General features: G+C 43.2%; 1 protein-coding gene across 1 annotated transcript in view; it reads right to left on the bottom strand.

Moving 5' to 3' along the window:
* fam184aa (family with sequence similarity 184 member Aa) overlaps positions 1 to 19734 on the bottom strand; it is a 113942-nt gene extending 94208 nt beyond the window's left edge. The window contains exons 1-5 of the mRNA XM_084182127.1: positions 19380 to 19734; positions 9326 to 10180; positions 8026 to 8161; positions 5966 to 6147; positions 179 to 364 (exon numbers count right to left, since the gene is read on the bottom strand). Coding sequence (XP_084038253.1) covers positions 179 to 364; positions 5966 to 6147; positions 8026 to 8161; positions 9326 to 10180; positions 19380 to 19556 — 1536 coding nt within the window. The 5' untranslated portion in view covers positions 19557 to 19734. The remainder of the gene's footprint in view (positions 1 to 178; positions 365 to 5965; positions 6148 to 8025; positions 8162 to 9325; positions 10181 to 19379) is intronic.
* Between the last annotated feature and the right edge of the window lie 904 nt (positions 19735 to 20638).

The raw sequence follows: 20638 nt of genomic DNA, 5'->3' as shown, positions 1-20638 counted from the left end.
ATGAATGTATGAATAAACACTGGGCTTGAGTATGGTTGTGTGTGTGTGTGTGTGCGTGTGTCTGTGTGTCTGTGTCCATGTGTCCGTGTGTGTTGTGTGTACAGAGTGTAGCATGGATAGTGTATTAAATAGTGTGTATACAACAGTGTGTAGGGCAGTGTGGGTGCACTATACTCACAGCCATCAATAGATTCTTCTCCTTCTCTGCAGCGTTCTGTGCACTCTCCTGCGTCGCCCTGTGTTTCTCCGACAGCTCCTCCAGGGCCTGTGCCTGGGCCTCTTTGAATCTCACAGCCTCCTCTTCATATTTGGCCCTCAGCCTTGCTAGCTCCTTCTCATAGCCCTGCCTCTCCTCACGAAGGGACTTGTCATGGGGGGGGCAAAAGACACATGAAAAATGTACATGTGATGGCTGTAATGAAATGAACCACAGCTGAAATCTAATAGATGAATGTACCCTCCCCTTGGAGAGCAGATGGTCCACCTTCATCATAGCACAGCAGTTTATGCAGTGTTACTAGTGGAACCACATGTTTTTAAAATTCCGCTAAAGAAATCATAAACTATGTACACTACATGACCGATGGGGTTGAGGTCAGGGCTCTGTGTAGGCCAGTCAAGTTTTTCCACACCGATCTCGACAAACCATTTCTGTACAGTGAGGGAAAAAAGTATTTGATCCCCTGCTGATTTTGTACGTTTGCCCACTGACAAAGAAATGATCAGTCTATCATTTTAATGGTATGTTTATTTGAACAGTGAGAGACAGAAAAACAACAACAAAATCAAGAAAAACGCATGTAAAAAAAATTCTAAATTGATTTGCATTTTAATGAGGGAAATAAATATTTGACCCCCTCTCAATCAAAAAGATTTCTGGCTCCCAGGTGTCTTTTATACGGGTAACGAGCTGAGATTAGGAGCACACTCTTAAAGGGAATGCTCCTAATCTCATCTTGTTACCTGTATAAAAGACACCTGTCCACAGAAGCAATCAATCAATCACATTCCAAACTCTCCACCATGGCCAAGACCAAAGAGCTCTCCAAGGATGTCAGGGACAAGATTGTAGACCTACACAAGGCAGGAATGGGCTACAAGACCATCGCCAAGCAGTTTGGTGAGAAGGTGACAACAGTTGGTGCGATTATGAGCAAATGGAAGAAACACAAAATAACTGTCAATCTCCCTCGGCCTGGGGCTCCATGCAAGATCTCACCTCGTAGAGTTGCAATGATCATGAGAACGGTGAGGAATCAGCCCAGAACTACACGGGAGGATCTTGTCAATGATCTCAAGGCAGCGGGGACCATAGTCACCAAGAAAACAATTGGTAACACACTACGCCGTGAAAGACTGAAATCCTGCAGCGCCTGCAAGGTCCCCTGCTCAAGAAAGCACATATACATGCCCGTCTGAAGTTTGCCAATGAACATTTGAATGATTCAGAGGAGAACTGGGTGAAAGTGTTGTGGTCAGATGAGACCAAAATGGAGCTCTTTGGCATCAACTCAACTCGCCGTGTTTGGAGGAGGAGGAATGCTGCCTATGACCCCAAGAACACCACCCCCACCGTCAAACATGGAGGTGGAAACATTATGCTTTGGGGGTGTTTTTCTGCTAAGGGGACAGGACAACTTCACCACATCAAAGGGACGATGGACGGGGCCATGTACCGTCAAATCTTGGATGAGAACCTCTTGGATGAGAACCATGGATGGGTATTCCAGCATGACAATGAACCAAAACACACGGCCAAGGCAACAAAGGAGTGGCTCAAGAAGAAGCACATTAAGGTCCTGGAGTGGCCTGGCCAGTCTCCAGACCTTAATCCCATAGAAAATCTGTGGAGGGAGCTGAAGGTTCGAGTTGCCAAACGTCAGCCTCGAAACCTTAATGACTTGGAGAAGATCTGCAAAGAGGAGTGGGACAAAATCCCTCCTGAGATATGTGCAAACCTGGTGGCCAACTACAAGAAACATCTTACCTCTGTGATTGCCAACAAGGGTTTTGCCACCAAGTACGAAGTAATGTTTTGCAGAGGGGTCAAATACTTATTTCCCTCATTAAAATGCAAATCAATTTATAACATTTTTGACATGCGTTTTTCTGAATTTTTTTGTTGTTCTTCTGTCTCTCACTGTTCAAATAAACCTACCATTAAAATTATAGACTGATCATTTCTTTGTCAGTGGGCAAACGTACAAAATCAGCAGGGGATCAAATACTTTTTTCCCTCACTGTATGGACCTCGCTTTGCGCACAGGGGCATTGTCATGCTGAAACAAGTAGGGCCTTCTCCAAACTGTTGCCAAAGTTGGAAGCACAGAATCGCCTAGAATGTCACTGTATGCTGCAGCGTTAAGATTTCCCTTCACTAGAACTAAGGGGCCTAGCCCGAAGCATGAAAAACAGCTCCAGACCATTATTCCTCCCCCACCAAACTTTACTGTTGGCACTATGCTAAACACCACTCCAGTCAACGCTTTGCATTGCGCATGGTGATCTTAGTCTTGTGTGCGGCTGCTCGGCCATGGAAACCCATTTCATGAAGCTCCCGACGAACAGTTATTGTGCTGACGTTGCTTCCAGAGGCAGTTTGGAACTTGTTAGTGAGTGTTGCAACCGAGGACAGACAATTTTTAAGCCCTTCAGCACTCCCGTTCTGTGAGCTTGTGTGGCCTACCACTTCGCGGCTAAGCTGTAGTTTCTCCTTGCATTTACAGTTGACCTGGCAGCTCTAGCAGGGCAGAAATTTGACGAACCGACTTGTTGGAAAGGTGGCATCCTATGACGATGCCACTTTGAAAGTCACTGAGCTCTTCAGTAAGGCCATTTTACTGCCAATGTTTGTCTATGGAGTTTGCATGGCTGTGTGCTTGATTTTATACACCTGTCAGCAACGGGTGTGGCTGAAATAGCTGAATCCGCAAATTTGAAGGGATGTCCACATACATTTGTATATATTGTGTATCTTGCCAATAAATAACTGCCGGGACATTGTATCGTTATTTTATCAGATGCAAATAAATCCCAGGAGTTTGACCTCATATATGCAGTGTGAATAAAGATAGAGATGTAGAGGGTTTGCCAGACAATCAGGGTTGGGAAGTTATTTCTCCTTTTCGCTTTCTTGAGAAATAAAAATAGCATTTTTTTCAATTATTTAATTGGAATTTCTGTTTAATTTCACCACTAGCTGGGAGGTCAGATCGCTAACATGTATCAACTATTGCATCTGCCATCTGTCATACCATTGCCACAAATGACTAAATGTAAAAAATATATATAAATCTACAGTCTAAGCCCTAGGGGGCTATCAAAAACAACTGATTTGATGACAAGCCCATACAAATGCATTGAATAACAGATTCACTACATGGTACAACTGAGAGTCCTCCAAAAAATCTAAAGGAAATTTGTTCTGAATCGTTATTTTTGTTTTAAAAAATTACATGTACAGTATTTAACCGCTTTTTTTTGGCAGCTTACGGTCTCCATATACAGTCATACAGTACTTCCATTCATTTTTTCAACAGGTACCGGGGGGACCTTCAGACGAGTCTTGTGAGGCCTGTGGGTGCCCTAGAGCAAAACAGAGAACACCATCGTGTTCGCGAGAGTCTCATCTTTCCACAGAGGGGTCATAATAGGCCAAACCGTGCAGATGCTAAAGACGATTTTGTAAGAAGACCGATATGTGGGATGTCTGATGGTTTGACAAAGACCGCTCTAGCGCTGTCACCTTTCACCGCAGATGCGGAAGTGCGACATCGGTGGATGCGGTGGATTGAGACGCATCCAATGCAAAAAAACTGATATCTCTAGCTTAAACTGAAATATTTGTATTATGCTAATTCGATTTCCATGGGGCCACGGAAATCGACTCTAGGGGGTTTTAAACATAAGATAGAAGGGCTAAGCTTCTTCGCTAAACTTCCCCCGTTGTTTGGATCTACTGTGAAACTTGAGATGTTTCACTGTATCTGGCCCAGCATCAATATCTACAATGAATATTACATAATAAGAAAAGGGTTGAGATACAGAACTCTTCTGTTTTGTACTTGCTCCCTGGCGGGTACCTGCCTGAGGGGACAGCTAACCTAGAACGCAAGCATACGTTCTGCAAACATTGGCATCATCGAAAACAGAATTCCACAGTTGCATAAATATTGGCAAAATGACAGCTAACAACCTTTGACAATGCCATGCCAATCAATATACAGTGGGGAGAACAAGTATTTGATACACTGCCGATTTTGCAGGTTTTCCTACTTACAAAGCATGTAGAGGTCTGTCATTTTTATCATAGGTACACTTCAACTGTGAGAGACGGAATCTAAAACAAAAATCCAGAAAATCACATTGTATGATTTTTAAGTAATTCATTTGCATTTTATTGCATGACATAAGTATTTGATACATCAGAAAAGCAGAACTTAATATTTGGTACAGAAACCTTTGTTTGCAATTATAGAGATCATACGTTTCCTGTAGGTCTTGACCAGGTTTGCACACACTGCAGCAGGGATTTTGGCCCACTCCTCCATACAGACCTTCTCCAGATCCTTCAGGTTTCGGGGCTGTCGCTTGGCAATACAGACTTTCAGCTCCCTCCAAAGATGTTCTATTGGGTTCAGATCTGGAGACTGGCTAGGCCTTGAGATGCTTCTTACGGAGCCATTCCTTAGTTGCCCTGGCTGTGTGTTTCGGGTAGTTGTCATGCTGGAAGACCCAGCCACGACCCATCTTCATTGCTCTTACTGAGGGAAGGAGGTTGTTGGCCAAGATCTCGCAATACATGGCCCCATCCATCCTCCCCTCAATATGGTGCAGTCGTCCTGTCCCCTTTGCAGAAAAGCATCCCCAAAGAATGATGTTTCTACCTCCATTCTTCACGTTTGGGATGGTGTTCTTGGGGTTGTACTCATCCTTCTTCTTCCTCCAAACATGGCGAGTGGAGTTTAGACCAAAAAGCTCTATTTTTGTCTCATCAGACCACATGACCTTCTCCCATTCCTCCTCTGGATCATCCAGATGGTCATTGGCAAACTTCAGACGGGCCTGGACATGCGCTGGCTTGAGCAGGGGGACCTTGCGTGCGCTGCAGGATTTTAATCCATGACGGCGTAGTGTGTTACTAATGGTTTTCTTTGAGACTGTGGTCCCAGCTCTCTTCAGGTCATTGACCAGGTCCTGCCATGTAGTTCTGGGCTGATCCCTCACCTTCCTCATGATCATTGATGCCCCACGAGGTGAGATCTTGCATGGAGCCCAACACCGAGGGTGATTGACTGTCATCTTGAACTCCTTCCATTTTCTAATAATTGCCCCAACAGTTGTTGCCTTCTCACCAAGCTGCTTGCCTATTGTCCTGTAGCCCATCTCAGCCTCGTGCAGGTCTACAATTTTATCCCTGATGTCCTTACACAGCTCTCTGGTCTTGGCCATTGTGGAGAGGTTGGAGTCTGTTTGATTGAGTGTGTGGACAGGTGTCTTTTATACAGGTAACGAGTTCAAACAGGTGCAGTTAATACAGGTAATGAGTGGAGAACAGGAGGGCTTCTTAAAGAAAAACTAACAGGTCTGTGAGAGCCGGAATTCTTACTGGTTGGTAGGTGATCAAATACTTATGTCATGCTATAAAATGCAAATTAATTACTTAAAAATCATACAATGTGATTTTCTGGATTTTGTTTTAGATTCCGTCTCTCACAGTTGAAGTGTACTTATGATAAAAATGACAGACCTCTACATGCTTTGTAAGTAGGAAAACCTGCAAAATCGGCAGTGTATCAAATACTTGTTCTCCCCACTGTATATAATGTTTTTTGCCAAATATATGCTTGCTATCTGTGAAACTTCCCACTGTTTTCCCAGTGTCCGGATCTACTAAACACTGAGACACTATGAGAAGCTAAAGATAAAATTCAGCACATCTTACAAACTGAGAGAAGTTGAATACCTGCTCCAGGGAGAGGACCTGCTGTTTGTGCTGCTCGTCGGTGGCCTGGCTCTGGTTGAGCAGGCTCTCCCTCTCCTCCTCCAGCCTGAGGATCTTCTCCCTCAGGCGGCTCTGTTCCAAGTCTAGGTCCCTGATTGTGGCCTCGTGGCTCATATGGGTGGCCTGTAGAGAGCCTATCTGACCTGGAGGCACACATGGCCAGAAAGGGAAGTTAAATGGGCAATGCTTCATATCAGACACTGAACATCTGTTCTGTCAGAATATTCGAAAGTGGGATGAACACTGAGCCAGCACTCAAAAGTCCACGAAGTGTCCTTGTGGTTAAAATCTCACTGTAAAGTTAAGTAAAGTGCTAAATTAGCTTAAAAGTTAAATAAAACAATGCATTTTTTCCAACAATGTCTTACTGCTTTTACTGCATTAATTATTCAAAGCACTGCAAAGTGAAGTACAAAATGAAGAAGGACTTGGCACTTTGATGGAGAATATAAAAGGCTGATCAAACTGGCCTCGAATAACCCTTGTCAATCTGCATAACAACCTTTTCTCAAAGGTAAAAGCACATTGCCCCACTTAATTTTTTCAGCCTATCCCTCTTGGTAAAAAAAATATTATGTTCTCTTATCTGACCAGCCAAGCTTAGACGTATTCGCACAAGATTAGTTTTACTGGGGGAGATACACGAGCACAAATCACCACATCCGTAATTCAAGTCCCATCTGAATCTGCCATGTCGGTCATTTTTACATAGCAGGAGAGTAATAATTCCAAATGAAAAAAAAAGGTTTTTCGACTAACTCCAAGGTCCTTTGATAGTACTAGTCCTGTGCGAATCGACATCCCTGTATTTTGAGAGAAATGTCGGAGTTTGACAGGTGTTGTGCGCTGTTTGAGCAAGAAAACAATAACTGATTCGATAAATGTTGTATGCTTACATGTATCAACTTTCGCAGTGAATGCTTTGTTTATACGTTTTGTGCCAATAAATTGAACATCGGCAAAAACATCTCAAGTGCTAGTGCACTGTTTAGCTCACATCTGCAGGCTGGGGGGCAATTAGGATGTCCACTACGGATCGCTGAAATAATGATTATGATCACACTTCCTCAATTCAAATAGTATGGCGACACTATAGCAAAGATGGTTTGGTATGGTTTAGAAACTTGGGAGCCAAGCTCGAGTTATCAGTGTAGCCTGTTATCGCCAGGACATGTTGAAATATCTTTACGCCTACAATAAAAACCAGGCAATTTATTGAAAAACATTAGAAAGGGCCTCCCGAGTGGCGCAGCGGTCTAAGGCACTGCATTGCAGTGCTAGAGGCGTCACTCCAGACCCAGGTTCGATCCCAGGCTGTGTCACAACCGGCAATGATCGGGAGTCCCATAAGGCGGCGCACAATTGGCCCAGCGTAGTCCGGGTTAGTGGAGTGTTTGGCCTGGGGGGCTATACTTCGCTCATCGCGCTGTAGCGACTACTTGTGGCGGGCCGGGCGCCTGCAGGCTGACCTCGGTCGTCAGTTGAATGGGGTTTCCTCTGACACATTGGTGCGGCTGGCTTCTGGGTAAAGTGGGCGGGTGTTGAGAAGCGCGATTTGGCGGGTGAAGTTTTGGAGGACGCATGACTCGGGCCCGTTTGGGAGTTGCAGCAATGAGACAAGATCGAAAAAGGGGTTAAAATAAAAAATTATATATATATATATATTGAATTACAGGGGGCAGTTTGGAAAAAACTATCCCGTACAAATCGTCCTCTGGAATAACAGATATTCTGGGGTAATAATTACATAACCAATGTTCTCTAGTAATACTAGTCCTGTGCGAATAAGGGGGAAAAAATAAGCACACAAAAAACTATTAAAGAAAGAAAACGTACATAGGCTTCTTTCGTCAAAAAAGAACATGTTCTTTTATCTGGCCAGACAAGCTTATATTCACTATCCCCCCCTATGCCAGGAAAACGTACAGTTACAAACCAACAGGCAGCATTATGCCAATTAGCAATGCATATTAGTATTCTCTATCCAAACCCTCAAGCAAAATGGAGGTTTAATATCTCACTGGCTTTGTGGAGGATCTCAGTAGCCTGCTGCTGCACTCGATCTCGGCTCCCCTCCAGCTCATACTCCGTGTCCTTCAGCTGCATCACCCAGATCTCCCCATCCTGGATGGCTTCCTCCAGCTGCTTGTGCAAGTTCTGAGACATCAGGTCAAGGATCAGGTCAAGGAACAGCAACAAGAACGCTTTAATACTGTAGTTTAGTTTGTAGTACTGTAGTATAGTTTGTCAAATCTTTTGAGGTCAAAAGTATTGCTGGTTTTCATTCTTCCCATATAATCAATTATTATTTCACAGCTGGTAAATGGAATCTCTGGCCAATCAGTGACATGAATCAATCAATAAACTACCAGGGATAAAAGAGAACCATCAGTACTCTGGACTCCAGAGCTCCAGGTAGAGCTGCATTCTTGCGGATACCGCAGGCCCAGACAGACATTATTGCGGCACAATCTACATTTTTCATGCTGCAGGCAGGAGCTGGCGGTCAGACCGCACTATTCACAAACTCTCAACATTCGATGCTTGAAGTTCAGTACCCTACTCTCCTCTCCTAGTCGGGCATGCGAGATCAAGTGTGCCTATATGTGTGGTCTCAATTAAATAGAGTAGGCTATATGCATTGGCGGAGAAGCACAGGGCAGTTTAGTTCTTTCCAAGGAAATTCACTTCTTAAATATGATTTGGCTATAGTTTACTACATTGTCTGGAAATAAATATTGATAACGCATTTATTTGTCTCTGCCTGCAAATCGTCCAGCTCCTAAAAGGTACAGTATATGCCAAACATAGCTTAAGTCAAGTGTCTACTCTCTTAATGGGCGTGCGAGATCGAATACGCCTGTGTGGTCTCAATTAAATAGAGTAGGATACATGTATATGAATGGAAGGAGGAGCACGGGGCAGATATCTTTCCAAGGAAATTAACTTCCAAAATATGATTCGGCTGTAGCAGGGCTGCCCAACCATCTTCCTGGAGATCTACTGTCCTGTAGGTTTTCAGTCCAACTCTGATTCAGCTAGTTAAGGTCTTGTTGAGCAGCTAATAAGTAGAATCAGGTTGGACTGAAAACCCACAGGACGGTAGATCTTCAGGAAGAGGGTTGGGCAGCCCTGGGCTATAGGCTATATTGTCTGGAAATAGGATAAATATTGATAACCCATTTATTTGTCTCTGCCTGCAAATCCTCCCGCTTCTACGTGTAGGCATTTATACCAATGTACAATGAATCATACCGGAAACATATACAAACAGGGCTGTAGACACAAAAACGCACACATGAATATGCATAAGAATTTTACCTTAATGATGCCCTCTGCATTGGTGAGGGAAGCCTGCAGCCTGTTGGTCTTGTCCCTGCTCTCTCTCGCCTCCTCCTGTGCCCTCTGCAGCTCAGCCCGGAGCTTTCCCAGTGTCCTCTGGAGCGCCGCCTCCTGCACCTGGAACTCCTTCCTCAGCTCCACCTCCGTCCTCTTCCAGGCCAGCAGTTTCTCGGCAGTCAGCTGCTGTGTGCGCCTCATGGCTTCCAGTTCGCGTTCGTAGTAGCCCTGAGCCTTGGTGAGCTTGGCTTCGTATTCCTCCACCAGACGTACTTTGCCCTTGGTCAGCTCCTCCACCCGCTCCATGAGGGCCTCCACCTCGGCCCTGTGCAGCTCAGCCAGCTTCTCCTGATCCACGGTGGAGTTGGCGCTCTGGTTCTGCTGGCTGTGGAGCAACTCCTGGACCTCTTGCCGGTGGGCGGCGCGTAGTTCGTCAATGGCCCGCCGCTTGTCCTGCTCGAACTGGGCCTGTGCCTGGCCAAAGGAGCGCAGCTTCTCCTCAAAGTCGCGGCGCATCTCCTCCACCTCGCGTGACATGGAGACCACGCGCTGCGTGTGTTGCGCCTCGGTGCACAGCTGCGAGTCCTCCATGCGCTGGCGGTACATCTCAAACTCAGCCAGTGCCTGCCGCTTCATGTGCTCGTGCAGCTCCACCGACTCTTCCAGCGATTGCAGACGGCGCTTCAGGTCAACCTCGTCGACCATCTTGCTCTTATACTGCATGATCTTGTCATGTGTCTCCGTCACAATGTGCTGCACTTCGTCCTCGTGGGCCTCCCGCAGCGACTCCATCTCGTCCTCATGCTCGTCGTTCTTCGTGTTGAGGGCGTAGATAACCTAGAGCAAGAAGAGAAGGAAGAGGAAAAATATGAGGATAGAGTTAAGGATCCTTACAGCATCAAAAGAGATTGTGATGAATATCTAATCAAAGTTAGTAAATCATAGATGACACATAACTAACAAATTAGGAAATTGTTAATTAAAAACAAAAGCTTTAGATATGAACACACCCTTATGGCTCTGCCTGTTTACCTCATCTACGATGTTGCTGATTTGTGCTACATTCCTCACTTTTGCCAGGTCACTCCATAACTAAATTCCCTGATTGGCTTTCTACTGCTGCTCAAAGGACTTGCTTCAAAGCCGAATCTTGCAGCCATGTGTCAACTGTTCTGAATGATCATAAATTCATCCTAAATGTTTTTATTTCCCAGGAAATCCACTGCTACTGGGCAGACTCACTGTTTTGCAGACTTTTCCTTCCATTAAGACTAACATTCAACTCTACCCCCCTGCAAAACATTAATTAATCCAATGTGTTTACGACTGAGATCATTAGCTAGTTTTGATTGATTGGTTGTATAATCACATTAAGCAGTTCTGACACACGATGAGAAGGGTAGTGTTGTTGAAAGTATGCCAGAGGACTGTGTACCAGTGTGTGTGTACATGAGTATGTATGTTAGTACATAGGTATGTGGGAGTGTTTATGTGAGTGAGTATGTATGAATGAGAGCGACAGAAACCAACTCTGCATCCCATATGGCGCCCTATTCCCTCTATAGTGCACTACTTTTCAAAAGTAGTGTGATAAATATGGAATAGGGTGCCATTTGGAATACATCCCGAGAAAGAGCAAGGCCAGAGCATCAGAGGACATCAAACTTTTCTCAGATCACATTAGGTTATCTCTTTAAGTGATGGGCATTGTGGGTCTCTGTCAATAAGAGAGGCCAATGGGGCACTGTTCCAAAACATGAGTGCATCATCAAACAGCAACCACACATCCCAAGATGTGAACAGAGCACGAACATACTCCATACATCCTCTTTCATTCATTTTGCTGAGATAGGAATTTCTTTGTGACTGTCCTCATCATGCAAAAACAGATAGATTTGGATAAGATGTGTAAATCGATTTTTCAATCCAAGGTGAACATCTGGCTCATACAGAATCGTGTCAACTTCCTAACACAAATGAAACACTATGCAATGATATGGCCTCACTCAGAGTTTATATAGGTGAAATTGCGTCAGTATGGTGTCTGACAGATACAGTGAGGGAAAAAAGAATTTGATCCCCTGCTGATTTTGTACGTTTGCCCACTGACAAAGAAATGATCAGTCTATAATTTTAATGGTAGTTTTATTTGAACAGTGAGAGACAGAATAACAACAAAATAATCCAGGAAAACGCATGTCAAAAATGTTATAAAATGATTAGCATTTTAAATGAGGGAAATAAGTATTTGACCCCCTCTCAATCAGAAAGATTTCTGGCTCCCAGGTGTCTTTTATACAGGTAACGAGCTGAGATTAGGAGCACACTCTTAAAGGGAGTGCTCCTAATCTCAGTTTGTTACCTGTATAAAAGACACCTGTCCACAGAAGCAATCAATCAATCAGATTCCAAACTCTCCACCATGGCCAAGACCAAAGAGCTCTCCAAGGATGTCAGGGTCAAGATTGTAGACCTACACAAGGCTGGAATGGGCTACAAGACCATCGCCAAGCAGCTTGGTGAGAAGGTGACAACAGTTGGTGCGATTATTCGCAAATGGAAGAAACACAAAAGCACTGTCAACCTCCCTCTGCCTTGGGCTCCATGCAAGATCTCACCTCGTGGAGTTGCAATGATCATGAGAACGGTGAGGAATCAGCCCAGAACTACACGGGAGGATCTTGTCAATGATCTCAAGGCAGCTGGGACCATAGTCACCAAGAAAACAATTGGTAACACACTACGCCGTGAAGGACTGAAATCCTGCAGCGCCCGCAAGGTCCCCCTGCTCAAGAAAGCACATATACAGTATCTCACAAAAGTGAGTACACCATTTACATTTTTGTAAATATTTGAGTATATCTTTTCATGTGACAACACTGAAGAAATGACACTTTGCTACAATGTAAAGTAGTGAATGTACAGCTTGTATAACAGTGTACATTTGCTGTCCCCTCAAAATAACACAACACACAGTCATTCACGTCTAAATTGCTGGCAACAAAAGTGAGTACACCCCTCACATTTTTGTAAATATTTGAGTATATCTTTTCATGTGACAACACTGAAGAAATGACACTTTGCTACAATGTAAAGTAGTGAATGTACAGCTTGTATAACAGTGTACATTTACTGTCCCCTCAAATTAACACAACACACAGTCATTCACGTCTAAATTGCTGGCAACAAAAGTGAGTACACCCCTAAGTGAAAATGTCCAAATTGGGCCAAAAGTGTCAATATTTTGTGTGGCCACCATCATTTTCCAGCACTGCCTTAACCCTCTTGGGCATGGAGTTCACCAGAGCTTCACAGGTTGCCACTGGAGTCCTCTTCCACTCCTCCATGACGACATCACAGAGCTGGTGGATGTTAAGAGACCTTGCACTCCTCCACCTTCCGTCTGAGGATGCCCCACAGATGCTCAATAGGGTTTAGGTCTGGAGACATGCTTGGCCAGTCCATCACCTTTACCCTCAGCTTCTTTAGCAAGGCAGTGGTCGTCTTGGAGGTGTGTTTGTGGTCGTTATCATGTTGGAATACTGCCCTGCGGCCCAGTCTCCGAAGGGAGGGGATCATGCTCTGCTTCAGTATGTCACAGTACATGTTGGCATTCATGGTTCCCTCAATGAACTGTAGCTCCCCAGTGCCGGCAACATTTATGCAGCCCCAGACCATGACACTCCCACCAACATGTTTGACTGTAGGCAAGACACACTTGTCTTTGTACTCCACACCTGGTTGCCGCCACACACGCTTGACACAATCTGAACCAAATACGTTTATCTTGGTCTCATCAGACCACAGGACATGGTTCCAGTAATCCATGTCCTTAGTCTGCTTGTCTTCAGCAAACTGTTTGCGGGCTTTCTTGTGCATCATCTTTAGAAGAGGCTTCCTTCTGGGACGACAGCCATGCAGACCAATTTGATGCAGTGTGCGGCGTATAGTCTGAGCACTGACAGGCTGACCCCCCACCCCTTCAACCGCTGCAGCAATGCTGCCAGCACTCATACGTCTATTTCCCAAAGACAACCTCTGGATGTGACGCTGAGCACGTTCACTCAACTTTTTTGGTCGACCATGGCGAGGCCTGTTCTGAGTGGAACCTGTCCTGTTAAACCGTTGTATGGTCTTGGCCACCGTGCTGCAGCTCAGTTTCAGGGTCTTGGCAATCTTCTTATAGCCCAGGCCATCTTTATGTAGAGCAACAATTCTTTTTTTCAGATCCTCAGAGTTCTTTGCCATGAGGTGCTATGTTGAACTTCCAGTGACCAGTATGAGGGAGCGTGAGAGCGATGACACCAAATTTAACACACCTGCTCCCCATTCACACCTGAGACCTTGTAACACTAACGAGTCACATGACACCGGGGAGTGAAAATGGCTAATTGGGCCCAATTTGGACATTTTCACTTAGGGGTGTACTCACTTTTGTTGCCAGCGGTTTAGACATGAATGGCTGTGTGTTGAGTTATTTTGAGGGGACAGCAAATTTACACTGTTATACAAGCTGTACATTCACTACTCTACATTGTAGCAAAGTGTCATTTCTTCAGTGTTGTCACATGAAAAGATATACTCAAATATTTACAAAAATGTGAGGGGTGTACTCACTTTTGTGAGATCCTGTACATGCCCGTCTGAAGTTTGCCAATGAACATCTGAATGATTCAGAGGAGAACTGGGTGAAAGTGTTGTGGTCAGATGAGACCAAAATCTAGCTCTTTGGCATCACCTCAACTCTCCGTGTTTGGAGGAGGAAGAATGCTGCCTATGACCCCAAGAACACCATCCCCACCGTCAAACATGGAGGTGGAAACATTATGCTTTGGGGGTCTTTTTCTGCTAAGGGGACAGGACAACTTCACCGCATCAAATCAAAGGGACGATGGACGGGGCCATGTGCCATCAAATCATGGGTGAGAACCTCCTTCCCTCAGCCAGGGCATTGAAAATGGGTCGTAGATGGGTATTCCAGCATGACAATGACCCAAAACACACGGCCAAGGCAACAAAGGAGTGGCTCAAGAAGCAGCACATTAAGGTCCTGGAGTGGCCTAGCCAGTCTCCAGACCTTAATCCCATAGAAAATCTGTGGAGGGAGCTGAAGGTTCGAGTTGCCAAACGTCAGCCTCGAAACCTTAATGACTTTGAGAACATCTGCAAAGAGGAGTGGGACAAAATCCCTCCTGAGATGTGTGCAAACCTGGTGGCCAACTACAAGAAACGTCTGACCTCTGTGATTGCCAACAAGGGTTTTGCCACCAAGTACTAAGTCATCTTTTGCAGAGGGGTCAAATACTAATTTCCTCCATTAAAATGCAAATCAATTTATAACATTTTTGACATGCGTTTTTCTGGATTTTTCTGTTGTTATTCTGTCTCTCATTGTTCAAATAAACCTACCATTAAAATTATAAACTTATCATTTCTTTGTCAGTGGGCAAACGTACAAAATCAGCAGGGGATCAAATACTTTTTTCCCTCACTGTACACTATATATACACAAATGTATGTGGACACCCATTCAAATTAGTGGATTCGGCTATTTCAGCCACACCCGTTGCTGACAGGTGTATACAATAGAGCACACATCCATGCAATCCCCATAGACAAACATTGGCAGTAGAATGGCCTTACTGAAGCGCTCAGTGACTTTCAACGTGGCACCGCAATAGGATGCCACTTTTCCAACAAGTCAGCGTGTCAAATTTCTGCCCTGCTAGAGCTGCCCCGGTCAACTGTAAGTGCTGTTATTGTGAAGTGGAAACATCTAGGAGCACTAATGGCTCAGCCGCGAAGTGGTAGGCCACACAAGCTCAAAGAACGGGACTGCCGAGTGCTGGAGCACATAAAAATAGTCTGTCCTCAGTTGCAACGCTCACTACTGAGTTCCAAACTGCCTCTGGAAGCAACGTCAGCACAAGAACTGTTCGTCAGGAGCTTCATGAAATGGGTTTCCATGGCCAAGCAGCCGCACACAAGCCTAAGATCACCATGCGCAATGCCAAGCGTCGGCCAACATTGGACTCTGGAGCAGTGGAAACGCGTTTTCTGGAGTGATTAATCACATTTTAACCATCTGGCAGTCCGACGGACGAATCTGGGTTTGGCGGATGCCAGGAGAACGCTACCTGCCCAAATGCATAGTACCAACTGTAAAGTTTGGTGGAGGAGGAATAATGGTCTGGGGCTGTTTTTCATGGTTCGGGCTAGGCCCCTTAGTTCCAGTGAAGAGAAATCTTAACGCAACAGCATACAATGACATTCTAGACGATTCTGTGCTTCCAACTTTGTGGCAACAGTTTGTGGAAGGCCCTTTCCTGTTTCAGCATGACAATGCCCCCGTGCACAAAGCGAGGTCCATACAGAAATGGTTTGTCGAGATCGGTATGGAAGAACTTGACTGGCCTGCACAGAGCCCTGACCTCAACCCCATCAAACACCTTTGGGATGAATTGGAATGCCGACTGCGAGCCAGGCCTAATCGCCCAACATCAGTGCCCGACCTCACTAATGCTCTTGTGGATGAATGGAAGCAAGTCCCCACAGCAATGTTCCAACATCTAGTGGGAAGCCTTCCCAGAAGAGTGGAGGCTGATATAGCAGCAAAGGGGGGACCAACTCCATATTAATGCCCATGATTTTTGAATGAGATGTTCGACGAGCAGGTGTCAACATACTTTTGGTAATGTAGTGTATATCTGGTAAAACTAGTGTCAAGTTATTGAATACAAGCCAAATATGGAAAGATGAGGGAAAGATTATTCCCCTTTTCCGCAGAAAAAACAGTTGTGGAGGGTTTCCACAATAATGATACCCAATGTCTGTATTATGTAAGATCTCAATGGCTTACTACTAACAAGGAAGCATTGTTTTTCAGATGGCGCCATTTGTATTATTTCTGCAGAACAGTAAGGGATATAATTATCTGTATTGATTCCAGTCACCAGGGTGGTATTCACTAGACACCAAACGACAGAAAATGGACCGAAAATGGGAGGGACTACATGAACTTTGCAAAATGGTTTGTTGTGCACTAATGAATATGACCCTGCCCTTCATCTATACAACCACAGAATACATGTAATGTGTACCCCACTGGCACTGGTTGAATAGCATCAGAACAATTGCCCTCATGATGCATTTTGAGAATTAGTTTGAGAGTTTGATCAGTAATCTTTGGAGGACATGAAATTAGATATTGTTACATAAATGTTCGCTTTTGTTGAATGCTTAGTCATAAAGGCTACACACAACATTGTCTTAACACTGAAACAACAGAAAACAGCCATGATAGCTGGTGTCAACTTGCCAAAGTCAGTCATCATCTGTCATGACTGTTAACGACATCCCTTACGCCACTTTTATGACCGTTTTTAGGCCAAATGTCAAAGGGTTCAAGTATAGTGTTAACATGATATGGGTATGAGGATGTGCGGAGGAGGATACACTTCCTAATCCTTTCTTAATCCTTTCTATGCTGGCTCAGGACATTCCCACTAGCCAAGCAAGCAGCTTGTTGGTGGGTGCTGCATAAAAAAACACTGTAAAGGGGTTACTTGGAATTTGACAGTAGTTTACAGGCAGCTCGGTGGCAGTAAAAGTCTGTATTTCATATTACAGTACACTTACTGTAATATAAATACGGTATCAAAGCAAGTACTGTGTAATGACACACAGTACAATACTGTAAAATGTACTGTATTATACTGTAAAAAAAAAAGTAAACGCTATCAGAATGAATGAAAGAATTGATGAATAAATTAAAGGGATTTTTATTATAAAAGGGATTGGTGCAAGCAGGTTGGCTGGCTGCTAGGTAAAGTGTTAACAAACATTACAGAATATTAATGAATATTTGGTGTTTTGTACCACTTGCATTTCTAGAGGCCTTAACAAAGGCTTCCAAACTGGCAGCAACTACAGGACAAAACAGACAAAAAGGACACAGCAAAATGCTCAACCATTTAAGGTTTAAGTCTTGCTGCCACTCCAATCTGTCCCCTATACATTTGAAATTGATGGGGAACTATAACCACATAGGAGTTAAATTGGTACAGCATTCTCACTCACGGGTGTAACAAATATATCCTCTTACAAGGCACACCTGAAAATATTTTAATGAGCCGGAAACAACAATACCATGCACCCACTAGTGGTCAAAAGGTTTTTGGCGCTCCAAATATACGGTAAGGTACTGTATTCTGTGGGGTGGAATTACAGTACCATTCAAAATATAGCAATTCTTTCCCCACCCACAACATTTTCCAACAATACACCATCATTTACAGTATGCTGCAGTAAAACGTTTCAGAGTATTTTCCTTTTGATAAAACAAAAAATTACTGCATAATTCACAATTTTCCATTACAATGAAGATACCAATAATTACACCAAATATTATCCAGTTTTTACAGTACTTATAGTAAGGTATTAGACAAAAGTTCTGTATATTTGATGGAATTCCCCTTATTAATATATCGGTCTGTGGTATGCGAAAATCTTTACTGTGTCTTCAGAAAGTATTTACACACCTTGACTTCTTACACATTTTGTTATAAGTTAAAAGTGGGATTAAAATGGATTGAATTGTCATTTTTTGTCAACGATCCACACACAATACTCTAATGTCAAAGTGGAAGAAAAATTCTAAGATTTAAAAAAAAATCATGACAAATAAAACACTAATATATCTTGATTAGATACATTTTTAACCCCGAGTCAATACGTTTGAATCAGCGATTACAGCTACATGATTGGCAGCGATTACAGCTGTGAGTGTTTTTGGGTAAGTCTCTAAGAGCTTTGCATACCTGGATTGTACAATATTTGCCCATTATTCTTTTTAAAATTATTCAAGCTCATTCAAGTTGGTTGTTGATCATTGCTAGATAGCCATTTTCAAGTCTTGCCATAGATTTTCATGACAATTTAAGTCAAAACTGTAACTAGGCTACTCAGGAACATTCAATGTCATCTTGGTAAGCAACTCCAGTGTATATTTGGCCTTGTGTTTTCAGTTATTGTCCTGCTGAAAGGTGAATTTGTCTCCCAGTGTCTGTTGAAAAACAGACAAAACCAGGTTTTCCTCTATGATTTTGCCTGTGCTTAGCTCTATTACGTTTCTTTTTATCCTAAATAACTCCCTAGTCCTTGCCGATGACAAGCATCCCCATAACATGATGCAGCCACCACTATGCTTGAAAACATGAAGAGTGGTACTCAGTGATGTGTTGCGTTTGCCCCAAATGTTGTTGATCCATCCTCAGTTTTCTCCTATCACAGCCATTAAACTCTGTAACTGTTTTAAAATCACCATTGGCCTCATGGTGAAATCCCTGAGCGGTTTCCTCCCTTTCCAGCAACTGAGTTAGGAAGGACTCAAGTAATTTCAGCTTTTCATGTTTAATTAATTTGTAAAAAATCTATAAACAAAATTCCACTTTGACATTATGGGGTAGTGTGTAGATCAGGTGACACACAATCTCAAGTTAATCCATTTTAAATTCAGGCTGTAACACAACAACATTTTGAAAAAGTCAAGGGGTGTGAATACTTTCTGAAGGCTAGTAACAGAAAACAACAATTCAAAAGTAATATCCTGTCAGTTAAATGTTTTTATTGCCTACTGTAGCTGACATGGAACGACTATTTAATCCATACAGGATATAATAACAGACCATCTTTCAGGAATTATGTAAAACAATGTATTTCCTGCTGTTCACAAATGTATCAGCCCTCAACAGAATGACAGTATTCCTAGGTAGGACAACAATAACATTGAATTGTATATTTCCTTAGCGATGAGTGACCACTCCACCAGGGACATTTAAATGCTTTTCTTCAGCATCAGTGTGATTTTCACTGTAACAACGTAGCCTTTACTAAATTCTGCTAATCATATCACACAGACACTGTAGCCTAGGTGAATCTATAGTGAATTACATAATTTCTATTGCCAGCAGGACAAATAAACGCATGAGCCTGTACTGTGACAGCTTGCAAGAAGAAAACGTGCGCATCAACAAACCTTCGTCAATTGTGCTATTTTCTTACTCATTTTCAGATGCAGGTCTTGAGTATATTCCATCGTTAAACCTGCCTCGTAAAACATGTTCCATGAATTATATTTCCCTGTACTGGTAATAATACATGGATTGCCCGATGCGGTATTGTACGGTTGCTGCCAACCCGTTCCAGTCGCCATCTTCACACACACGCTACTGTCACGACGGTCCAGCCAGAAAACGGTTCCTGGGAACCAGGTTAACTAATGTTTAGTCGTTGTGGCATTCTCTTTTGCTGTTGATAATTACTGGTGTGATAGTACTCGCAATCCCGGAATAGGGGGGTACCTAGCGCAGATTGCAAAGAGCGCGAGATAGTCCTCGCTGCGTACCGCGGAACCGGGAGAGGTTAAATGTGGGCCGGGTTAAACATTTAGCCCGGCCCATCACAGCTGTTGTCATTGGTCAAATGATCGACTACATCAGCATAACGGAATAACGCAACTTTATGCCCTGCTAGGGTGAAGGAATGTATATTTAAAAGCCAGAAAGAATAAGCAAGACCTAGCAAAAATAAATCAGTGACCTCGGCGATTTCCCTTCAAAATAAAAGTCCTGCAATGAAAATTGTAAAAAATCACACTAATGGACGAAATTCGTAACATTTTAATAATAATAATAATATGCCATTTAGCAGACGCTTTTATCCAAAGCGACTTTCAGTCATGCGTGCATACATTTTTGTGTATGGGTGGTCCCGGGGATCGAACCCACTACCTTGGCGTTACAAGCGCCGTGCTCTACCAGCTGAGCTACAGAGGACCACATTTTATTAGGAAATGTTGGCAGAATTTTGTTTAACAATGTCAAAAAAGGAAAATTGTTAATAGCCTTATTATTAAAAGTAATACAAATAACAAAACATTATTTATAATAATACTATTCATAATTATATTAATACAAAGTATTATAAATGTTAGAAAACACATTTAAATCCCATTGTTATTTAGCCCATTTGTATTGCACAATGTTCAGCATGTTTTTCATATTGGATTTGGCAACTGAAAGTGCTCCTGAGTAGAATGGATCCACTTTTACTGTGACACGATACAGGCAATTATGTGGGGTGCAGTAAATGATAGGAGTACAAACACAAAAAACATTGTTGACCATTTAGGCTTGAAAAAATAAACAAATAAATCACATCTTATAGAAATACTTTTCATTATTCTTTCTATCGTAACTAGTATAAAATATATATAACATTTTGCACATTTCCCCA

This window comes from Coregonus lavaretus, assembly GCF_964263955.1.
Source record: "Coregonus lavaretus genome assembly, chromosome: 18".
Classification (NCBI taxonomy): Eukaryota; Metazoa; Chordata; class Actinopteri; order Salmoniformes; family Salmonidae; genus Coregonus; species Coregonus lavaretus.
Note: the sequence above shows the minus strand (reverse complement) of the source record. Positions and strands in the feature narration are given on the sequence as shown.